The 16,886-nt window shown below is 38.1% G+C and overlaps 2 protein-coding genes across 3 annotated transcripts in view; both read right to left on the bottom strand.

Moving 5' to 3' along the window:
* efcab6 (EF-hand calcium binding domain 6) overlaps positions 1–758 on the bottom strand; it is a 38,011-nt gene extending 37,253 nt beyond the window's left edge. Inside the window, exon 1 of the mRNA XM_066705263.1 lies at positions 677–758. The gene's annotated coding sequence lies outside the window, so the exon portion shown is untranslated. The remainder of the gene's footprint in view (positions 1–676) is intronic.
* Positions 759–1,502: 744 nt separating this feature from the next.
* Positions 1,503–16,336, bottom strand: sult4a1 (sulfotransferase family 4A, member 1). 2 transcript variants are annotated; one of them, XR_010816847.1, is made up of 8 exons: positions 15,957–16,336; positions 7,221–7,351; positions 6,508–6,588; positions 5,997–6,123; positions 5,784–5,878; positions 5,235–5,373; positions 3,828–3,946; positions 2,996–3,076 (listed from the first exon to the last, which is right to left on the bottom strand). XR_010816847.1 is itself a non-coding variant. In XM_066705264.1 (7 exons), exons 1-7 carry the CDS (start codon positions 16,123–16,125, stop codon positions 2,964–2,966), a joined length of 855 nt encoding a protein of 284 aa, XP_066561361.1. In that variant the 5' UTR covers positions 16,126–16,334; the 3' UTR covers positions 1,503–2,963. The 2 variants fall into 2 exon arrangements, 1 of the variants encoding a protein (XP_066561361.1); XM_066705264.1 differs by lacking the exon at positions 3,828–3,946 and having other exon boundaries at positions 1,503–3,076; positions 15,957–16,334.
* Positions 16,337–16,886: the final 550 nt, after the last annotated feature.

The raw sequence follows: 16,886 nt of genomic DNA on the forward strand, positions 1-16,886 counted from the left end.
AAAATAGTCAAGTGCATGTCCTTAACCGAGCATTTCTGTGCATGTGTGGCAAGAGGTCAATCACAGCTACTTTAGAAGAACACTTTGGAGCGTTTAGAGGATTGCTAGAGATGTATTTCACGTTAATGTTTAAAAGCAATTGAAGATCTTCTCAGGTTCTCGGATTAACTTAAATTATTCAACTTAAACACGTTTCAGAAAGGCATACTTAAACTCTCTGTTTATTTATGAGCACTTCTGTAGCTAGGTTAACTCAAATATTTGTATAAGTGTAAATGTCTTTTTTTCATTATTCAATTTACAAAGTTAAAAGGAAGTCCAGTGTCTCGTTAGATAAGTTTAGCTTTTCTACTCTGATAAAGCAATACATTAAAGGACACATAGCCTAAGTATGCTGCTCCTTTCTTGAATCTGTTAATGTGTTTCCAATAAATACCGAAGTCTTATTATGGTGTAAACACGTGCTAGTATTATATTAAACCCCTTCGTTTGCACATATTATTATGAATCGATTTGCTGCTTATATTGATAGGTTTCAATCGGAAGCTGTGATTGCGGATCTTTTGGTATCTGCGGTATTTCGATTAACCCTATTGTTTTACTCAACACTGTGTTATTCGCAACATTGCAGTATTATGTTGTTAATTTCAAAAAGGGCTCTATTTCACCCACTTACCGTCTCACGCTGAATGTGTGCTGCCCCGGAGACGCTGCGCAGTTGCCATGGAGCTGGACTCGCCTCGCCCAGCTCGCGCACCGCGGTGGCTCCGCCCACAGCGCAGCAACGCCGCTCAGGATTGGATGAAAGTTTCTACGGCGGATGTGAAACGTCGGCTCGCGTTCGTGTTGCGCAGATGTCCGCAGTTCTGCGCAGTTCTGCAGAATCCCAACGATCCCATTGGGGGAGCCGCGCGTAACTGCGGACATCTGCGCTACACTGTACACCGTAGCATTGAAAACGTGCATTGTTTTCTCCTTCACAACCACGGACCACAGGACCATAGGAACAGAGCTACACCGGAAAAAACACGACACTGTGAAATACCCCACCTTGTCTGCCCTTGTAGATTTGATTTTATAATATGACATGATCTGATCAGTCACGAAGCACAGTTTCAGTAGATTATCCATATGGGTGCAATTCTATGTAGGAAGGAAGCAGCCAGCGATGTGAATGCTTGGTTTCTGTTCAAATATCTTTTTCTTTGACAACATTGGTCACTTTGCATCCTCTGCACTGAACTAACAAGAGTAACTAAACTGGATTCAAGAAGGGAGAGCAATGTTTCCCAACCTTTTCCAGTGTAAAACAAACACCCACTCAAAATGTTGGCATATGCTCTCAATCTCAGAATTATACGGGCCTAATCTACAGATATAAGTATGTGTTTGACAATCCTATCATGTAACACTACCTTCCAGTAGTATATATAATATGTTAAGTCAGATCACGTCAACACCATTCAGCATGCTTTCTGAAGTGAAAGATTTGAAGACGCATAGACTGAAGACACATCTTTATTAATAAATCAGCAAAGCAAGCATGGAAAGTACAGTGCATAGGAATTTATACAACAACCAAACAATATAAAAATATAACATAAGCTGTGTGCCAGTAAAAGAGACTGTATAACTGAGAAAGTGCTATTATACTCTAGTCATGCCATTTGAAACGTCCCGTACATGATATCGATCCAAAGCTTTGTACATCCACACAATAAAGACATTCAAAAGTGTCTAACTGTGCAGTAATGGTGGCGGGTGGGGACTTACAAGCTGTTTGGTAGTCAATGCAGGAGCAATACAAATGAATAGCAGTAGGCTTTGATGTGGGAATGGCCCTGCTCTCCATTGTATTGATACATCCAAAGATGAGGTTCCTCTCTCAGTTTCTCATTTCCAAAGTTATAACTAAGGTCTGTTCAACATGTGGCTCATCCCATCTGTTCCTCTACAGGACTTTGTCACAACTGCCTCCCTGGACATTTACTTTTTTTCTTTTATGTGGTTCAATTACATTTTAAGGGAGATGTTTCATTATTATTTAAAGTCCTACAGAGGAAAGATGACAAGATGTGTAAAACATTGAGTGTCAGTGGGTTTGCCTTAACGATTCTGCGTTAAGGCTGAGATATAGTTAAAACTGGAAAACACAACGGGCAAAGGATTGTGATATGTTCCCTTTAATAGCTGCATTTCATGAATAAAATAAACAAAAACACAGAACGAACAAAAAATCGAAGAAATCAGCTGCTCTGCATATACATATATATATATATATATATATATATATATATATATATATATATATATATATGACAGCAATGTGGTCAATATAAAACTGACCACAAACACTTTAAAGAGAAACAAACACCCTCATTCACTTCTAACATGCAAAGCCCATTTGCTTTTCCAAATGAAATCATGTTTTTTTTTTTTTTTGGCTTTCCTAAGTCAACCTTCCCACTCAAACAGTTCCAAAAAGGTAGTGAGAAACAGGTCTCAGTGATGGGGATATTTTCAGCATTACACTTTTTCACTACAACAGATGAACCCTGAGATTCTTCCAGCACATTCTTTGACTAAGCTGACTGTTTATTATGGTTTGGTTCTGTTAAATATAGTTTTTTTTTAATACATGTGGAGACCACTACACGACTAGAAATTGTACCTCCAGAGAATTTGTATTCATGGTAGTGCCATTAGTTTATACAAAGCTTTCTGTTTCTGCCATTATACCATCACGTGATTAGAATTGAATAGAATAGAATAGAACAGAAAGAATGAATGATTGATTATACATTAAGATCAGACAGCAACTGGAGATCCACAAGTCTCTATCGGAAAATCTAGGTGCTGTTGAATTACATGGAATAGCCAGTTGATCCAGCGAGTTGATAGAAGACATTGGGAAGCGACAGCAAAAGTCTGTGGTTTCCAGTGTGGCATGCAGCAGGACGTCTTTACAAGCTAAAATCAAAGCTGAGGTCTGACTTGCCCATCTTCTGTTTGTAAACTGCATCAAACTTCTCATTCATCGATACAGTAAAGATGTCCTTCCACAAGCCAACTCTCCCTGAAATAAACACATATTTGAGAAATAACACCTAAAGATGGAGATCAATGATTTATCTGTCCTTTTTAATCTGTTTTTTAGACAATATTCCACATTCATAGCAGGTGGAGTTTCTCATTCTGATTCTACCCAGGAGATTTGTAACATTGATGTCGCCCAACCAGTAAGTGACGCAGCCTCCATTAGACTCAAAGATGATTCCCCACAAGAGATTTCTCAGACACTTTGCAGTTCTGATGACTGGAAAAAATACATATATTATCCCCATAATATTTTATTGTTGCTTAAGATGCCTGCATGAAAACTGATCAAATAAAGAAAAAGGAAATAAAGTATTTCTCCTAAAAAAACAATAATTACAAATTGAACTGTATACAGATGTCTTAATCCACACAATGGAACAACACTGAAATCATGCATTGAAAATAAAATAATAATACAATTTAAATGTTTTTGTTTTTCTTCTAAAATATGCCTGTGCAGTCCTGATTCATGTTGTTCCTTTTTAAACATTCAGATAAATCCCAGCACTAGACTAAACAGGGATTCTAAACAGCATCTTGTTAATTAAAACTGTTGTAAAATGTATTGCAGTTAAAAATTAATTGCACATTCATCTTTGTTTGGTACTGATTTCTCTTAATGGCACCTTGTAATTGCAAAAGACTGCTCTGCCTCATTGTCTGAGAGTATGTACAACAAGCGTTTCTTTACTTTGCACAATGTCTTACAGACCAGAAACATCACTCACCTTGTCTGGAGGACTGCTTATTGATTTTTCTATGTGTACTGCATGACTTAATGCCCCTAATGACCTTTTCACACTATTGGTCCATCGTCAATGCATCTTCAACTCAATTAATCCATGCACTAAAAGAAGAAAACAATGGAAAAACGGAAATCTAACAAAAACAAATTAAATAAAGAAATAATCAATAAAGAATACATAAAAAATAAATGCATGAAGAGCAGAAAGTATAAAAATGAAGGTAAAACTAACAAAAATGTAATCATAATATTCATAAATAAACAAATAAATCAATCCATAATAAATTATTAATAAATTATGAATAACAAACTTGCATGCAAATGTTTCTCAATGGGCTCATTTATATAAATACCTGAATCTCCAAATTAATTAATGTGATGACTTTATATCAATAATACTTTAAAAAAAATTAAAACTGCCCCTCAGATTGAACGTTTTTGGAAACCAGTTACATCAGATTAAACATTTGGGAATCCAAGTATGGAAAGGTATTTCATGCTATATTGATAGGTTTATACTACTTCTTAATAAACCCTTCTAAGTTATTTGATTGTATTTAAAAATAATAATTTTGCCCACTAGGTGGCATAATAATACTTATAATGAGTTTCTAATCCCTTGGTAATGATTTCACTTGACTGATGTATTTATTGTTCCTGCAAAGTTCCACAATTTATATTAGCTAAGCTAAGCATGCACACTGTATTTCTTGCGCCAACAAGAAATATCAGTGTATGTCATAATTATTGTCTCTGATCCTTATCCTTATGAAAGGCAGGCACTGTTTTCTGTGCTGTCCACACAGATTTATTACCGTCATGCTCAGTTATTTTAATCTCAAATAACAGACAATTAACACAAATTTAAAGTGTTAGTCAACTGCTTCTTGATGCCAAAGGCTAAAAAGACTCACTAAGCATTACAGCTGGAAATTTACAGAGAAACAAGGGAATTGTTACATATAAAACCTTAAGTACTGAATTCTTAGTACTGCTTTTTCTTAGAAGTAGAGTTTTGATTGCAATGCTTAACGTACATTGTGCAAAACAACTCCAAGGAGGGGAACCTTATGGACATCATTTAAGGTGTACGATTCAAATAGATCATTATATTACAGATTGTATTGCTCTTATATTTTGTAAGTCACCCTGGATAAGGGTGTCTGCTATGAAATAAATAAATAAATAAATAAATAAATAAATAATAACAACAATAATAATTATTATTATTATTGGCTACTGTGTTTGATCTAAGATCTATTAAGAGTCTGTATTGATAAGTCAACCATAATGTGGCTAACAAGCCTTTTGTTTAGCTATACTCATGCCTCTTGGCACTACCGTCCACCCCTTTGTTGATGGCAGCAGAGCATAGAGATCTGGGACATACCCCTGCAGATTGAGAGGGACTCCGAGTTGCAGCATTGCTCAATCAGCTGGTTACAGCTCTCCACCATGGCTTCCAGCTGGGCCTTGTCACAAGACACCCCCAGGAACCTGGCCAGCTGCTCCACCAGGGTCGCAAGGTCCTGCCCGGGGAACACAGAGTCAACACCTTAGAACAACACAGCAGAAACAGAACTTTCCCTTCTTTAAAATAATGATTTCTGTCCCAGGAGAAAATATGTGTTAGCTGCAGAAAGTAGAGTTTTACCAATTAAAATATTCCAGACAAGTAACATCAATGTATATCCATATTTGCACAACAACAAATTACACTAGCAGTGTTTACTTCTGCTTTAATTACTGTTGATGTAAGATAAACTAGGGAAAAATACCCACACTTCTAGTTTTACTACATTCATTTCAGTTTTTACGGGTCATAAAAAAGTGAAATTGTTTTTTTTCCCCCTATAGCATAATATTTATTTCCTGCACAGATTTTGCATTTCAGTACTATACTATATATTGTTTTCAGAAATTATAGTTATTTCAGTACCTTGTACATGTCTTCATATTTCAAGAAGAGCACATTGGAGTCCATACGGTGCTCCCAGAATTCCTGCACATGCTCAAACCAGGATCCATAACCCACTGTGACACAGGGGGGAAAAAACAGTTAAGAAACAGTCTTTCCCCTCCAAATGAAAAAATGGGACACTTCAAACCACATAATAGTCCTGGCATGCAGAGCAGTCCTGCTCACACTCACACTTGTCATTCATAAACCGGCGACAGAACTCCTGAAATGTCCCTCTGTAGCTCATGGTGCGGAGGGAGCGATGGAACTGATAGTAGGACACCACCAGGTCTTTGGGATTCCTGGCCATGTAGATCACCTGGGAGAAAGAAATATCAGCTCACAGCTAACAGTGCTCTCCTGGGTGCACCAGCGTGAATGGCCTGAGATTGGTGGATGGCCAAAATACAATTGCCGAAGAAGATAAAACACAATTTTTCCAATCAAAAAACAACAAAAAATGGGAACTGCTAAGCAAAATCCATATTACATCTATCTTCAAAGATGGACTTGTTGACCATTTGGCTTCTGATAACCAATGAGAAAGACAACATCAAGAAGAAAAAATCAATAGTCAAAACAACGGATTCCTTACACATTAGGAGTACATTAGGATGTCTGCATGTGATAGCTTTCATGTTAGACACACACATTTAATACCATGTAGTATCAAGCTCCATTATACCTATTCAAAAAGCCTCACCTTGGACTCTCCATTGTGCATGGCTGTAGGCAGGAACAGATATGGAAGATGGCTTTTAATCAGACGGGGAGATGTCAGCTCCTGAAACAGCGATACAAAAACATGCAGTTAATAAGTCATGCCATATTTTTATCTTATCAGTCGAAGACAAGGTTGCCAACACTCCATGAGTGCCCTGGAGCCTCCAGGAGTTGCATGATTGATCTTGACACCGCTGGGAGCAACCAAAGAATCAACTACATGTCTGCTGATATGAAGTTTAGTTTGATCCTGTCGTTAGCTCCTCTGTAGTTTTACACATAGTGTGTTTTCAATAGAAAATGAGCATGCCCTTGTCCTCTCTGATCATTTTAGATTCAGATTAGGGTTAGGGTTTGGGTTTGCTTTGGGTAAAGACTAAATTTCCCACAGACATTTCTATGAAACATTTTTCCTACATTACACAGAAAACTATATTCCTGTTAAAGCCCAAGTTCTTGATTTACCCTTAGTGCTGTGCATACATTAGCAGAATACAGATGAAGCAATAAGGGAAATATCTGGGGGAGGAGGGGGTTGACGGCAAGCATTAAAATGTGAAAAACAACACAATACAATGCAAGTGCTTTCACAGGCTGGTTGTCGCCCACAGTATCCTCATCAATAACTCCAAGCTGTGCCAAAGAGAGGGCTCTCATCAGTGTGGAGTGGTAGGAGGCGGGGGACTATATTACCTGGATGATATCAAGCCCTGGCTGTGGGTACTCCAACACAGGGAGCTGTTCGTCGATGTTCATCAGCCCAATCTCGTCTGGGTCGGCCCCCTGGCTCACCAGGTACACAACCTCCTGTAGCAGACTGGTCCCTGAGCAAAGGGGAACAGAGCAAGGAACACTAAGGAAGGGAATGCTAGTGTATCAGGGCTTGAGTGCTAGGCTCAACACACCTGAGGTCAACTAGGGCCTTTCTTAGACGAACAGGAGAAGGATGTTGTTTGGTATGTTCAAAGAGAGACAACTTTATTGACTGGACAGTTTTGTGTTTTTCTTTAGTTTATACAAACCATAGAACACAGTTACACAGCTAACTTAAAATGACATAAGGTGGGTTTAAAATAAAGAAATCACAGGACACCCTAGTATTTCCTGAACTGTCTTAAAGCACATAGTGGTCTTTGCATTCCCAAACAGGTGATGAATTGAGTCACATGAGTCTCTCGTCAGGCAGGGATGTGCTTATCAGAAATGCTGTCTCATTCCTTTGTGTGGTCAAGGAAGGCTCAGCAACAGTTTGGAAATCCTATCCTCTTTTCCCTTTACTTTTCAAGGTTTGTTTGCCTTACTGTCAGACAGCATGATGGGTCAATATATTCCAGGTGTCCCCTGTGAAACAATGCCAAGGCTTTTGTCATTGGACGAAATCCTCTCAGTAGGCAAAGGTCTGGTGTTTATCTGGGAGGAGGCTGTGTCCAATGAAAAAGCAGTGCTTGTGAGGTGATATCTACACAGTCATGTATCTGTGGGTGCAATTAGTTTCTTTATTAATAACTGTACGTCCTTCTCAGATGTTTTTCTCTGTAAAAATTTTTTTGATATTGTTGCTCGTACCATTGAATGAGGACAGTAACTTTGTTTTAATGGTTCGTTTCACATGGATTCATGCAGCAAGACATTTTTCATACTGCATAGAAAGCTAATGGCACCCTTGCAAAGTTGATAAGCCAATAGTAAACAGGAGATTTGAATGTTATTTCTCTGATTAGTAGAAAGAAGAAAGGAAAACACTCACTTTGAAACAATTTCAATAAACAAACAGGTTCCCTCCCTTGTGAGAGTCTCAACAACAGGTTTGATCAGCAATGCCTGCTGGACACTGACAGGCCATGGCAGGTAAACATGTGCTCCCTAAATATCAGCATAAATACCAACAAGGTTTACAGAGTGCACGGCTCTGCCATCTGCTGTTTCAGCTGCTGTGCCTTTGTTCTGTTTCCTGCAGGGAACTGTCCCACTTTAAATAACACCAAACAAATTTAGATACACCATGAGCAGCTCTACCGTACAGCTTGAGGTGAAAGTATCAAGAGCTGGGAGTCAGTCCCATCTCTGTGAAACTATCAAGACAGTTTATGTAAAATATGTTGAGCCTTTCTAGATCTGGACAGTCATGGAAAAAATCATTATCATGTCTGGTTTCCCCTACAGAATCAACTCAACATCCTAGTAAAAAACAGATCTTAATAATGTGATTTTTAAACTATTTTTTATTTTATTAAGAGTCACAGTGACAAGTCTGGCATTATAATGTGGACTGTGTTGGCAATGCATTTATTACATTAACACACAAAACAAAATCTAGCATCTATAATCTGATCCATTGGTTCCAGCCATTTTTCTAATAGCACGATAAAAGCTGCACAACTTTGAGAAACAAGTGTCCCGAATGGTGTGCTGAGTCTTTGAGCTGCACACTAATAATTGGCAATGATCAAGCAGGGTCTGGTTCATGTCTAGACTTCACTCAACTATGTCCACACACAACCACGTGCATTCAATATGGAAGTGAAAGTGCTTCATTAGGTCAGTTCTGAACATAGCTTTCTGAGGTGTTTGTGGACTAATATGTGTAACTAATATGTCTGTGACATATCTATGCCCATGAACTTGGCACCTTGCTTGCTTGTTTGTAAGCATAATCTGTAACTCTGCCTTTACTGTATTTTTGCAAAGCAGTACATTTGTTCCCATACGGGGGAAGCATAAAAAGATTATGCATATGCTGACATTATCAACAAATATTATTATGTATGTTAAGTATAAAGCAGAATCCAAAAAAGACATTTCCCACAAACGCAGTCACACCAATTTTGAGCAGAATCCTCAGAAACCTGAAACCTGTCTAAGCTGTTAGCCAAGCTACACACACATGTATGGCCCCTTCTTTGACCCTACCCAGGTTATGAAACAATGTCAAATGGGTCAGGTACGCACCTTCACCCCAAAAGTCCAATAAGCTGGTTAGATCTACGGTTAGATCTGCCTTCTGCCTCACTCAGTGTTTTGCCACACTTGCTCTACTCATGCATACACCTTCCCACTCACAAAAGTAATAAACCTGGTTGCTACAAAAAGTGTCTCATACCCTGGGCTGGTGTGAATCATGCTTATGTAACCTACCTTCCAGGCAGTCCATTAATTACACTGCTAAAGCTCAGGAATTGCATTCTTTACATTGTTCTAGCAGAACACTGTTTAAAAAGTAAAGCCTACCTCGTGCAAACAACACAAGGGCTATACTCTATGGTGGTTTGGAAGGTTTATAACACCCTGTAACATTTTTCTGTAACTAAAACTTTTAAATTACATTGCTTACATCTGAAATCTAGTTATTGTGTTCGCTTCAGTTCATTCTTATTGTAAGAGAATATAACTGTGTGGAAAACTCAGCGTGATAACAATTAACAATGTGTTCTGTGCATAGAAAATACAGGTTAAATAGGTAAGCAATTGCAAAGATTCCTGTGCTGGGAGTCAACAATATCCAACACTTCTCTGTCTCTTCCTGATCCCATATACAATGCTGTCATGACACACGTAACATGTTGTCAAAGAACAAAGTCTTCTCAGCTGTTGTTAAGAAGACAATCTGTACGAGCTTCAAGAACATCCTGTTAGTTATCTATTCTGTCCTTGGACTCCTGCCAACTGCGCATATAACCAAAGTGCCCCAAACCAGAACATTGTTTCTAGTGATGGGCAGTTTGATTCATTTTACTGAATCAATGTATTGAGCTTTTATTTTCATCTCATTATAGGGGCGATGATTTACACTTTATCATTTATTATAATCAGAATGAGCTAAACTTTAGCTTAGATCCATGTGTGGAAACAAACTAGTGACTGCTTTTTAAACGACTCTGAGCCAACAACCTCACTTTTGCAGCACCCTAACAATTCGGTCTTTGAAAAATTAAATTAATCATTTTGCAGAATTTCATCCAGAAGGGCAAAACAAACATTATATAGCACAAGTCTATGACTTGAAACCCGCCACCCCCTTACTCAATGACTCAGTGGGGACCATGAGCTGAATGTAACATTGACATTGCAGATGTGTTCAAAAAGAACGAATTGTTCACAAACAGCACACTACTAATCTATTCTTCAAGCTACGTACATTCGAAAATTATTGCAACCTCGAAAATAACAAATACTCAAAATAATTATATTCAGTTAAGCATTTCAATGCACAGCAGCAAAGCATGAAGACATTAAACTGCTGAGGTCCTTGACAAATTACTGCAGCCACCACATGATAAGAGAGCAATCTAAACATTGTTTTAAAAGTATCTCATGCATTGCATTACACTCTCAGTACCCACAGATGACGCAAGTATAAACTTGTATTTGGTTTCAGTGGTCAGACAGGGAGGCTTGAAATCTGAATATAAAGAATTCAAAGTTCATTTCAATTTTGTATTTGTTTTTGCTTTTGAGCTTCAAGAGTAATGTATGTTTTGCTGATGGTTTTAGTTTCACTTAACGCCTGTCCATTTTGAGATGCTGAGGACAGAGACATGATGAGAATTGTTTTTCTTTTACCCCTAAATAACCAATACAAATATGAACAATCACTGCAGAGGAGATAGCAGAGGCATCCAGAGGATAACAATTAGATAGGGTGAGAAATCAAAGTTGAACAGGAAATTTCTAAAAGCAAATGACAACAAACAAGTTAAGTCGGTTTTGCTCTTCCCCTATGGAAAAGGCTGTAAACAAAGAGGAATGTATCGTGAAGGTAATCTGTCAGTATAGTGTGCTGTTTGCTAGGCCCTCCTCAGATCTGGTTTATCTGAAACATGAGGCAAGCCTTGTGCCGCTGAGACACAGCCTTCTCCCCTACCTCCCACAGCCGTTTCAGAAAGAACCAAATATGTGGTGCTAGATTCTATCAGGCAAAAAGGATTCATATTTGAGAACCCTTGATAAAAGGAACACCCCTTTCTATTAGGTCAAAGAGTGCCAGAAATGTGTATATATATGTTGGATAGAAGTTGCTTATTAAGTGAGTTGACCCATTCAAGCTATTTTGGAAAATCTTACTGATAATGATAATGGACCATGGGTAAAATGTCATGTAACTATAGGCTTATTCTTACAATAGTTAAGAAGCAGTTATCAAAATTGAATGAATGGACGGATGCGTTTACAATAGCTCGAATTTGACTTGAATTTTGTTTGCTTTTGACCTCCCGGATTCGGATCAAAATTAAATCAATGGCTTGTTCACTAGTTCAAGAAAATGGGCATTCACTCAAAGTCGTACTGCAGTCATGCCCACAACTGCATTAAAGCAAATAATGCAAGGCTTTGAGAACGGCAGCCTCTACGGATTGCCAGGCCTTGCTAACAGATTCATTACAGCAGAGAAGCCCACGAGTGCGTAAGGGCAGAACTAACAGCAGGAGGTCTGTATCTGATTGAGTAAACAGACATAATGAAATTTGTGTAATGCGCATTGTACCAAAACAGACTTGCTTGATCCATGATGTTTCTTTGTTTGTATTCGTTTCCTGGCCTTGTTATAAGTCATGGAAGGAGCTGCATCAGTAGAACTATAGAATTATTCTAATTTTCCCCAGAGGAGATGCAGCCTAGGAGTCTACCTCTTTGTACAGATCCTTCAGTGGGATATGTAACCCTGCCCGGACAGAACACTGCTAAACAGTCACATTCTGCTAATGTTGGCAGGGGAGAAAAGAATATATATTCCTGCATTTTTTTCTCCTTCTCTGTCCAGTTTTCTGTGTCACACTGTTCTTTCTACAATACATCTTGTATCTTTAATATCTAAACCTCTCTTGTCAGACTCCACATCACTGCTGTTAACTGTGCGTGTGTGGGGGAGGATGGGAGGGCGGGGTGTGTGTCTGATCTTGCTGTTATGCATCTCTAGCGTAAGATCTACAGCAATATTTTGAAGGTCTGATTTCGAAACTGTTCATGTCTGTGATATGGAGATACATAAGAATATACCTCTTTTGTCATTTATACTTCCACCTTTGGGATCCTGTTTGATCCGAATTAACATGAATAACACCCAGCCACACAAGATATATGAAGACCCCTGTGTGTACAAACATGTCTAACAACACTTTTGTGCCAAATCCTACATCTGAATAAACTGACTATTGAATGATAATACACATAATATGCCTGGTATTTAGATTCTGGGTAAATGTAGACTAGGATTATATCTCATCCATTCAGTTTATGTTTTCTTTTTCTTTTTAGTTTGCAGAGAAGGTCACTGAGTTAAAAGTTCCATGTAGGATTAATGATGCTCAGTCAATCTGCTTCCAATTCTTAACTGCTTTGCCAAAGAAGCATATTACAGACCAAGTGAGTGCAGTCTGATGTTTCCATAGATTCTTCTAATCTATTTACCTTCGCAAACCATAGCATTCATCTTGCATCATTCAGAAATCTCAATTCGATTTAGCAGATTACCACTACCAGACCCTCACTGTTGCAGTCTGTTCTATTTCAGGGCTCCGGCACTGTTTGTAATTTAATGTCTTGGGCAATATCAAACAATTGAAGACTTGAGATAAACTACATCCTGTGCTGGAATGGAGTGGAAGGCAACATTTTGTTTATATGTGCTCCAAGCATTCAGAACAAGAGAAGGCATTATAATTAAGTGAAAATGACATGCATACAACCTAATACTCTCAAACACACCTCAATTTTTACTCTCAATTAAGGGAGGAACAACCATTGTCATGCACCCAGTAAACTCAGGGTAAGTTTGCAAGCTTCAGCTATGAATCATAGGGACCAAAAAGACTCAATGCACTTTTCTCACAAACTAAAGTCCTTGCTTAAAATGCAAATTAAAAATGCTTGAATCCAACGACAAAAAAACACAATCATCTGCATAGAAATAGCGGCTAAACGAGGTCAACCCAGTCTATGAGTTCACTTTTTCTGACCTCAGCCTCATCTTTCTGTATGCATGGATGCACTACTGCTCTTCTTACAGGCACCAACAACATATAAACCAGCATTTACATGCACTTAATGTGATTAAGGAGTTCCCAGGGCCTCTATTGATAATGCATGATCCTGTAGTCCAGATATTGCTGAACTCAATCCTTAACTAATTTGCAGTATATAACAGGTTAAGTGACACTGATGTTGGGTGGGATCAAAGTTGACCAGGGATTCCAAAGATTATGACACACTACGCACCTCACTTATTTTTAGAGGTCCAATTGTAGTTGTTAGTAACTAGCCTCCTATGTGTTGATTGCTGATTGTCTATGAGCTATTACAGTCAAAACAAGTGTACACATAAAGAGTATAATTCTGGTGTAATGTAATGTGAAAACAAAACAGTCAGCAATTACTAAATTTTCTTGCAGCTTTGCCATTCTGAATTGTGTGAATTGTAACAACAAAATGACACTTCATACTGAAAAAGGCAGTTATGAAGCCAAACTTATCCTAAAAACGAAGGCAGTGAAAGTGTCGGATATCCGCTAGTACACTAGGATATCATGTAACTAATGTGTTCCAGTCAGTCGAGTCACAGACGTTCAAATCTAATATATAATAATAAAGCACTCTGACAGAAACAACGTTTTGTCTTCAGCTATAAGGAACAACATTAGAGGGAGGAATTGTACATGAAGAGTTTATTTATAGGGCCTGAATAGTTCTACTTGAATAATTATTGTATAGTGTTTTTTAACCCTTCACATGTATGGCATTGTAAGAGGATATATTTAAGATTGGAAAGTGTTTCTATCACTATTTCTCTGCACATGGAAATGATAAACAAATGGTTTGGTATGGAGGGAAATATGTATATGTTGAGTCACTGTTAGCATAAAAAGAGAGAATTAGATTCTGCATAGATTTATACATACAAAACATACCAAAAAAGCAGACATTTTTTTCTTGGGATGTCATGGGAACAAAAGATGTCAATAATGTTGCTTATGCACGTACTGATGGCTAGATGGAATTGTAGCTTTGCACAAACTGGAGAGAGAAACAGCTGAGATTTTGTGTGTGTGTGTGTGTGTGTGTGTGTGTGTGTGTGTGTGTGTGTGTGTGTGTGTGTGTGTGTGTACTATAGTTCCATGTCAGCAACTTAGTGATTTGTCATGTCAGATTTACATGATTGAGGACTTTATATGTTTAAGTAGACAATTTATAGAAGTCAGTTGTGTTCATTAACAATTGAGTGGCAAAGCTGACTTGACCACATAAAATCATTCTGTTAGTCATTTGCACAAACAAAACAAAAAACAAAAAAACAGAAATAAAACACTTATGTAATGGCATATGTCCTCCTTGAAAAAAACAACAACATGTGTATAAAGATCAATTGAGGCTCTGTATAATTAAATGATGGCGAGGATCATTCACAGCAAACACATGAACACACACACAGTGGACATGGTAGCAAACAATATACCAACTTCAAACAGAAAGGCCTTCATACATGCTAATATATATTATATGTAATTAGCATGTATGTTAAAGAATAACACCAACATAATAAAGTTTCACAAAACAAAACGATGACATAATGCCCATGTAAGCACTTCATGGTTCTTTATGGATGCAATGCCCTGAAACAAACCCTGGGAAGGTTTTTGGTCCCTACATCCTTCATGATTTGTGCGTGCATATGTCTGTATTTATTTATACCGTGCACAATGATATGTGTGATAACAAAAAACAGAAACATGATGAGGGTAAAAGACTGCTGTATCTTGGTAAACACACGTAAACACTCGCTGCATTTCTCGACGTCACAAATAAAATGGACGCGCTTCACTTCACCTGCAGAAACTGTTTCATCTTGTGAAACAGCAACATTCATAACAGTGCATTGTCTAATAAATACAATTTTTATTACGAATACATGTTTAATCTTGAGAGACCTCGAGTGATTTGTATATGACTCTCTCTGGGGGAACTGTGGCGTTGATACACTGCATGGGATGTTCTGCGTGTTGCAGCAAGATTTATGTTGTTGTTTTTCCCATGGACTATTATTATTATTATTATTATTATTATTATTATTATTAAAAAATAAAGGTTAAGTATGGATTGTATGCAGTACGTATAAAAATAACCTAAAAATAACATTTCAATCTGCAGGAGATGTTGCAAGACTTCTATTCAAATTAAAAGGGTTTCAATTAATGCAGATTACACATATCGTCAAGTTACTGTGCGTTCATCGGCGCTACATTAAAAATACCACGTTTAAAAAACATATTCCAAAATGAATGCATATCTGGGATTATTGTTTTGCCTGCATCAGGTGCAGAAATGCAAATGTGCGCCGTTTCTTCTGGAATCCCTCTCCGCCGCATTACACAACACTGTCCACCAACAACACAATGCCCTGCTCAATGATCACCCACCCTGGCCCAGACACTTGTTTACCTGATTTGGGGTAGGTGACAATCCATATGTCACTACTCCTGAGAGAGAAGTTAGCAATCTCCTCCATCTTCCCCCGGCAGAAGGGAGGAAGCCTCACTCCATTGTACTCGAAGTATTTGCTCTCAAACTCTATCGGGGTGCTTGGCGTTTCTGCCTCGCTCTCTGCCATCCTGACGCCTCGTACAACAACCACAGATACCCCGGTGGTAGCGATATGTTAATTGGGGAAAGATCAGAAGAAAAAAAAAATCAAATGAATGAGAAGACGTGCTCGGTTGAGAGCGATGACCTTCAGCAAATCAGATCCGGACAAAGTGACGTAATAGGCTTTAGCTCATTGATGCTCCGGATGATGCGGCGGGATGCTGCCGCCTTGCTTCAGCACCAGCACTAGCTTCTCGGTTTATTTAAGGGCAAGGGCGAACTTCTGTTTTCTTCTTAGCCCGACAAATATTCATTGCTCAATCCATCTGACGGGTTATATTAGGCGATCGATATTTTCACGGTTAAGACATTAGTTTTCTATTCGTTCTATCTCCATATTCTGTTGTCATAGCTAACTACAGCATATTGACAGTTTTTCACAAACTGTATTTTCTACCCTTTTCCATGGCTGACAACAGACTCCATTAATAGCTGAAGCAATAAATAGCAAGATTATTCTTTTCAATGCAAAACCAAACTGGAACATGCATATATATCACTATAGATTCATCAGATATAATTCTGTTATTCAAGATGCTGACTTAGTATCCAAAGACTACAGCTGAAGGTGAATAAGTCAGTGTGTTAAGAGGGCTGGAAGTTGACATTTTGATTTTAATATTAATTACAACTACATAGTCACGTTTGTCCATCTGACTGCACTGGGTACATGCTGAAAAGAAAATGACCCGTTTGAGTCTACAAATACCTAATTTCTTCATTTAG

The sequence above is a fragment of the Amia ocellicauda genome, chromosome 5 (genome assembly GCF_036373705.1).
Source record: "Amia ocellicauda isolate fAmiCal2 chromosome 5, fAmiCal2.hap1, whole genome shotgun sequence".
NCBI classification, from domain to species: domain Eukaryota; kingdom Metazoa; phylum Chordata; class Actinopteri; order Amiiformes; family Amiidae; genus Amia; species Amia ocellicauda.

Bases quoted from the DNA above. Each gene is read 5' to 3' on its own strand.
- sult4a1 (XM_066705264.1), bottom strand. From the start codon at position 16,125: ATGGCAGAGAGCGAGGCAGAAACGCCAAGCACCCCGATAGAGTTTGAG. The intron at 7,352-15,956 runs GTAAACAAGTGT...CCCTTTGCTCAG, and splicing joins TGTCACCTACCCCAAATCAG to GGACCAGTCTGCTACAGGAG. The intron at 6,589-7,220 runs GTAATATAGTCC...TCGCTGTTTCAG, and splicing joins CAGGGCTTGATATCATCCAG to GAGCTGACATCTCCCCGTCT.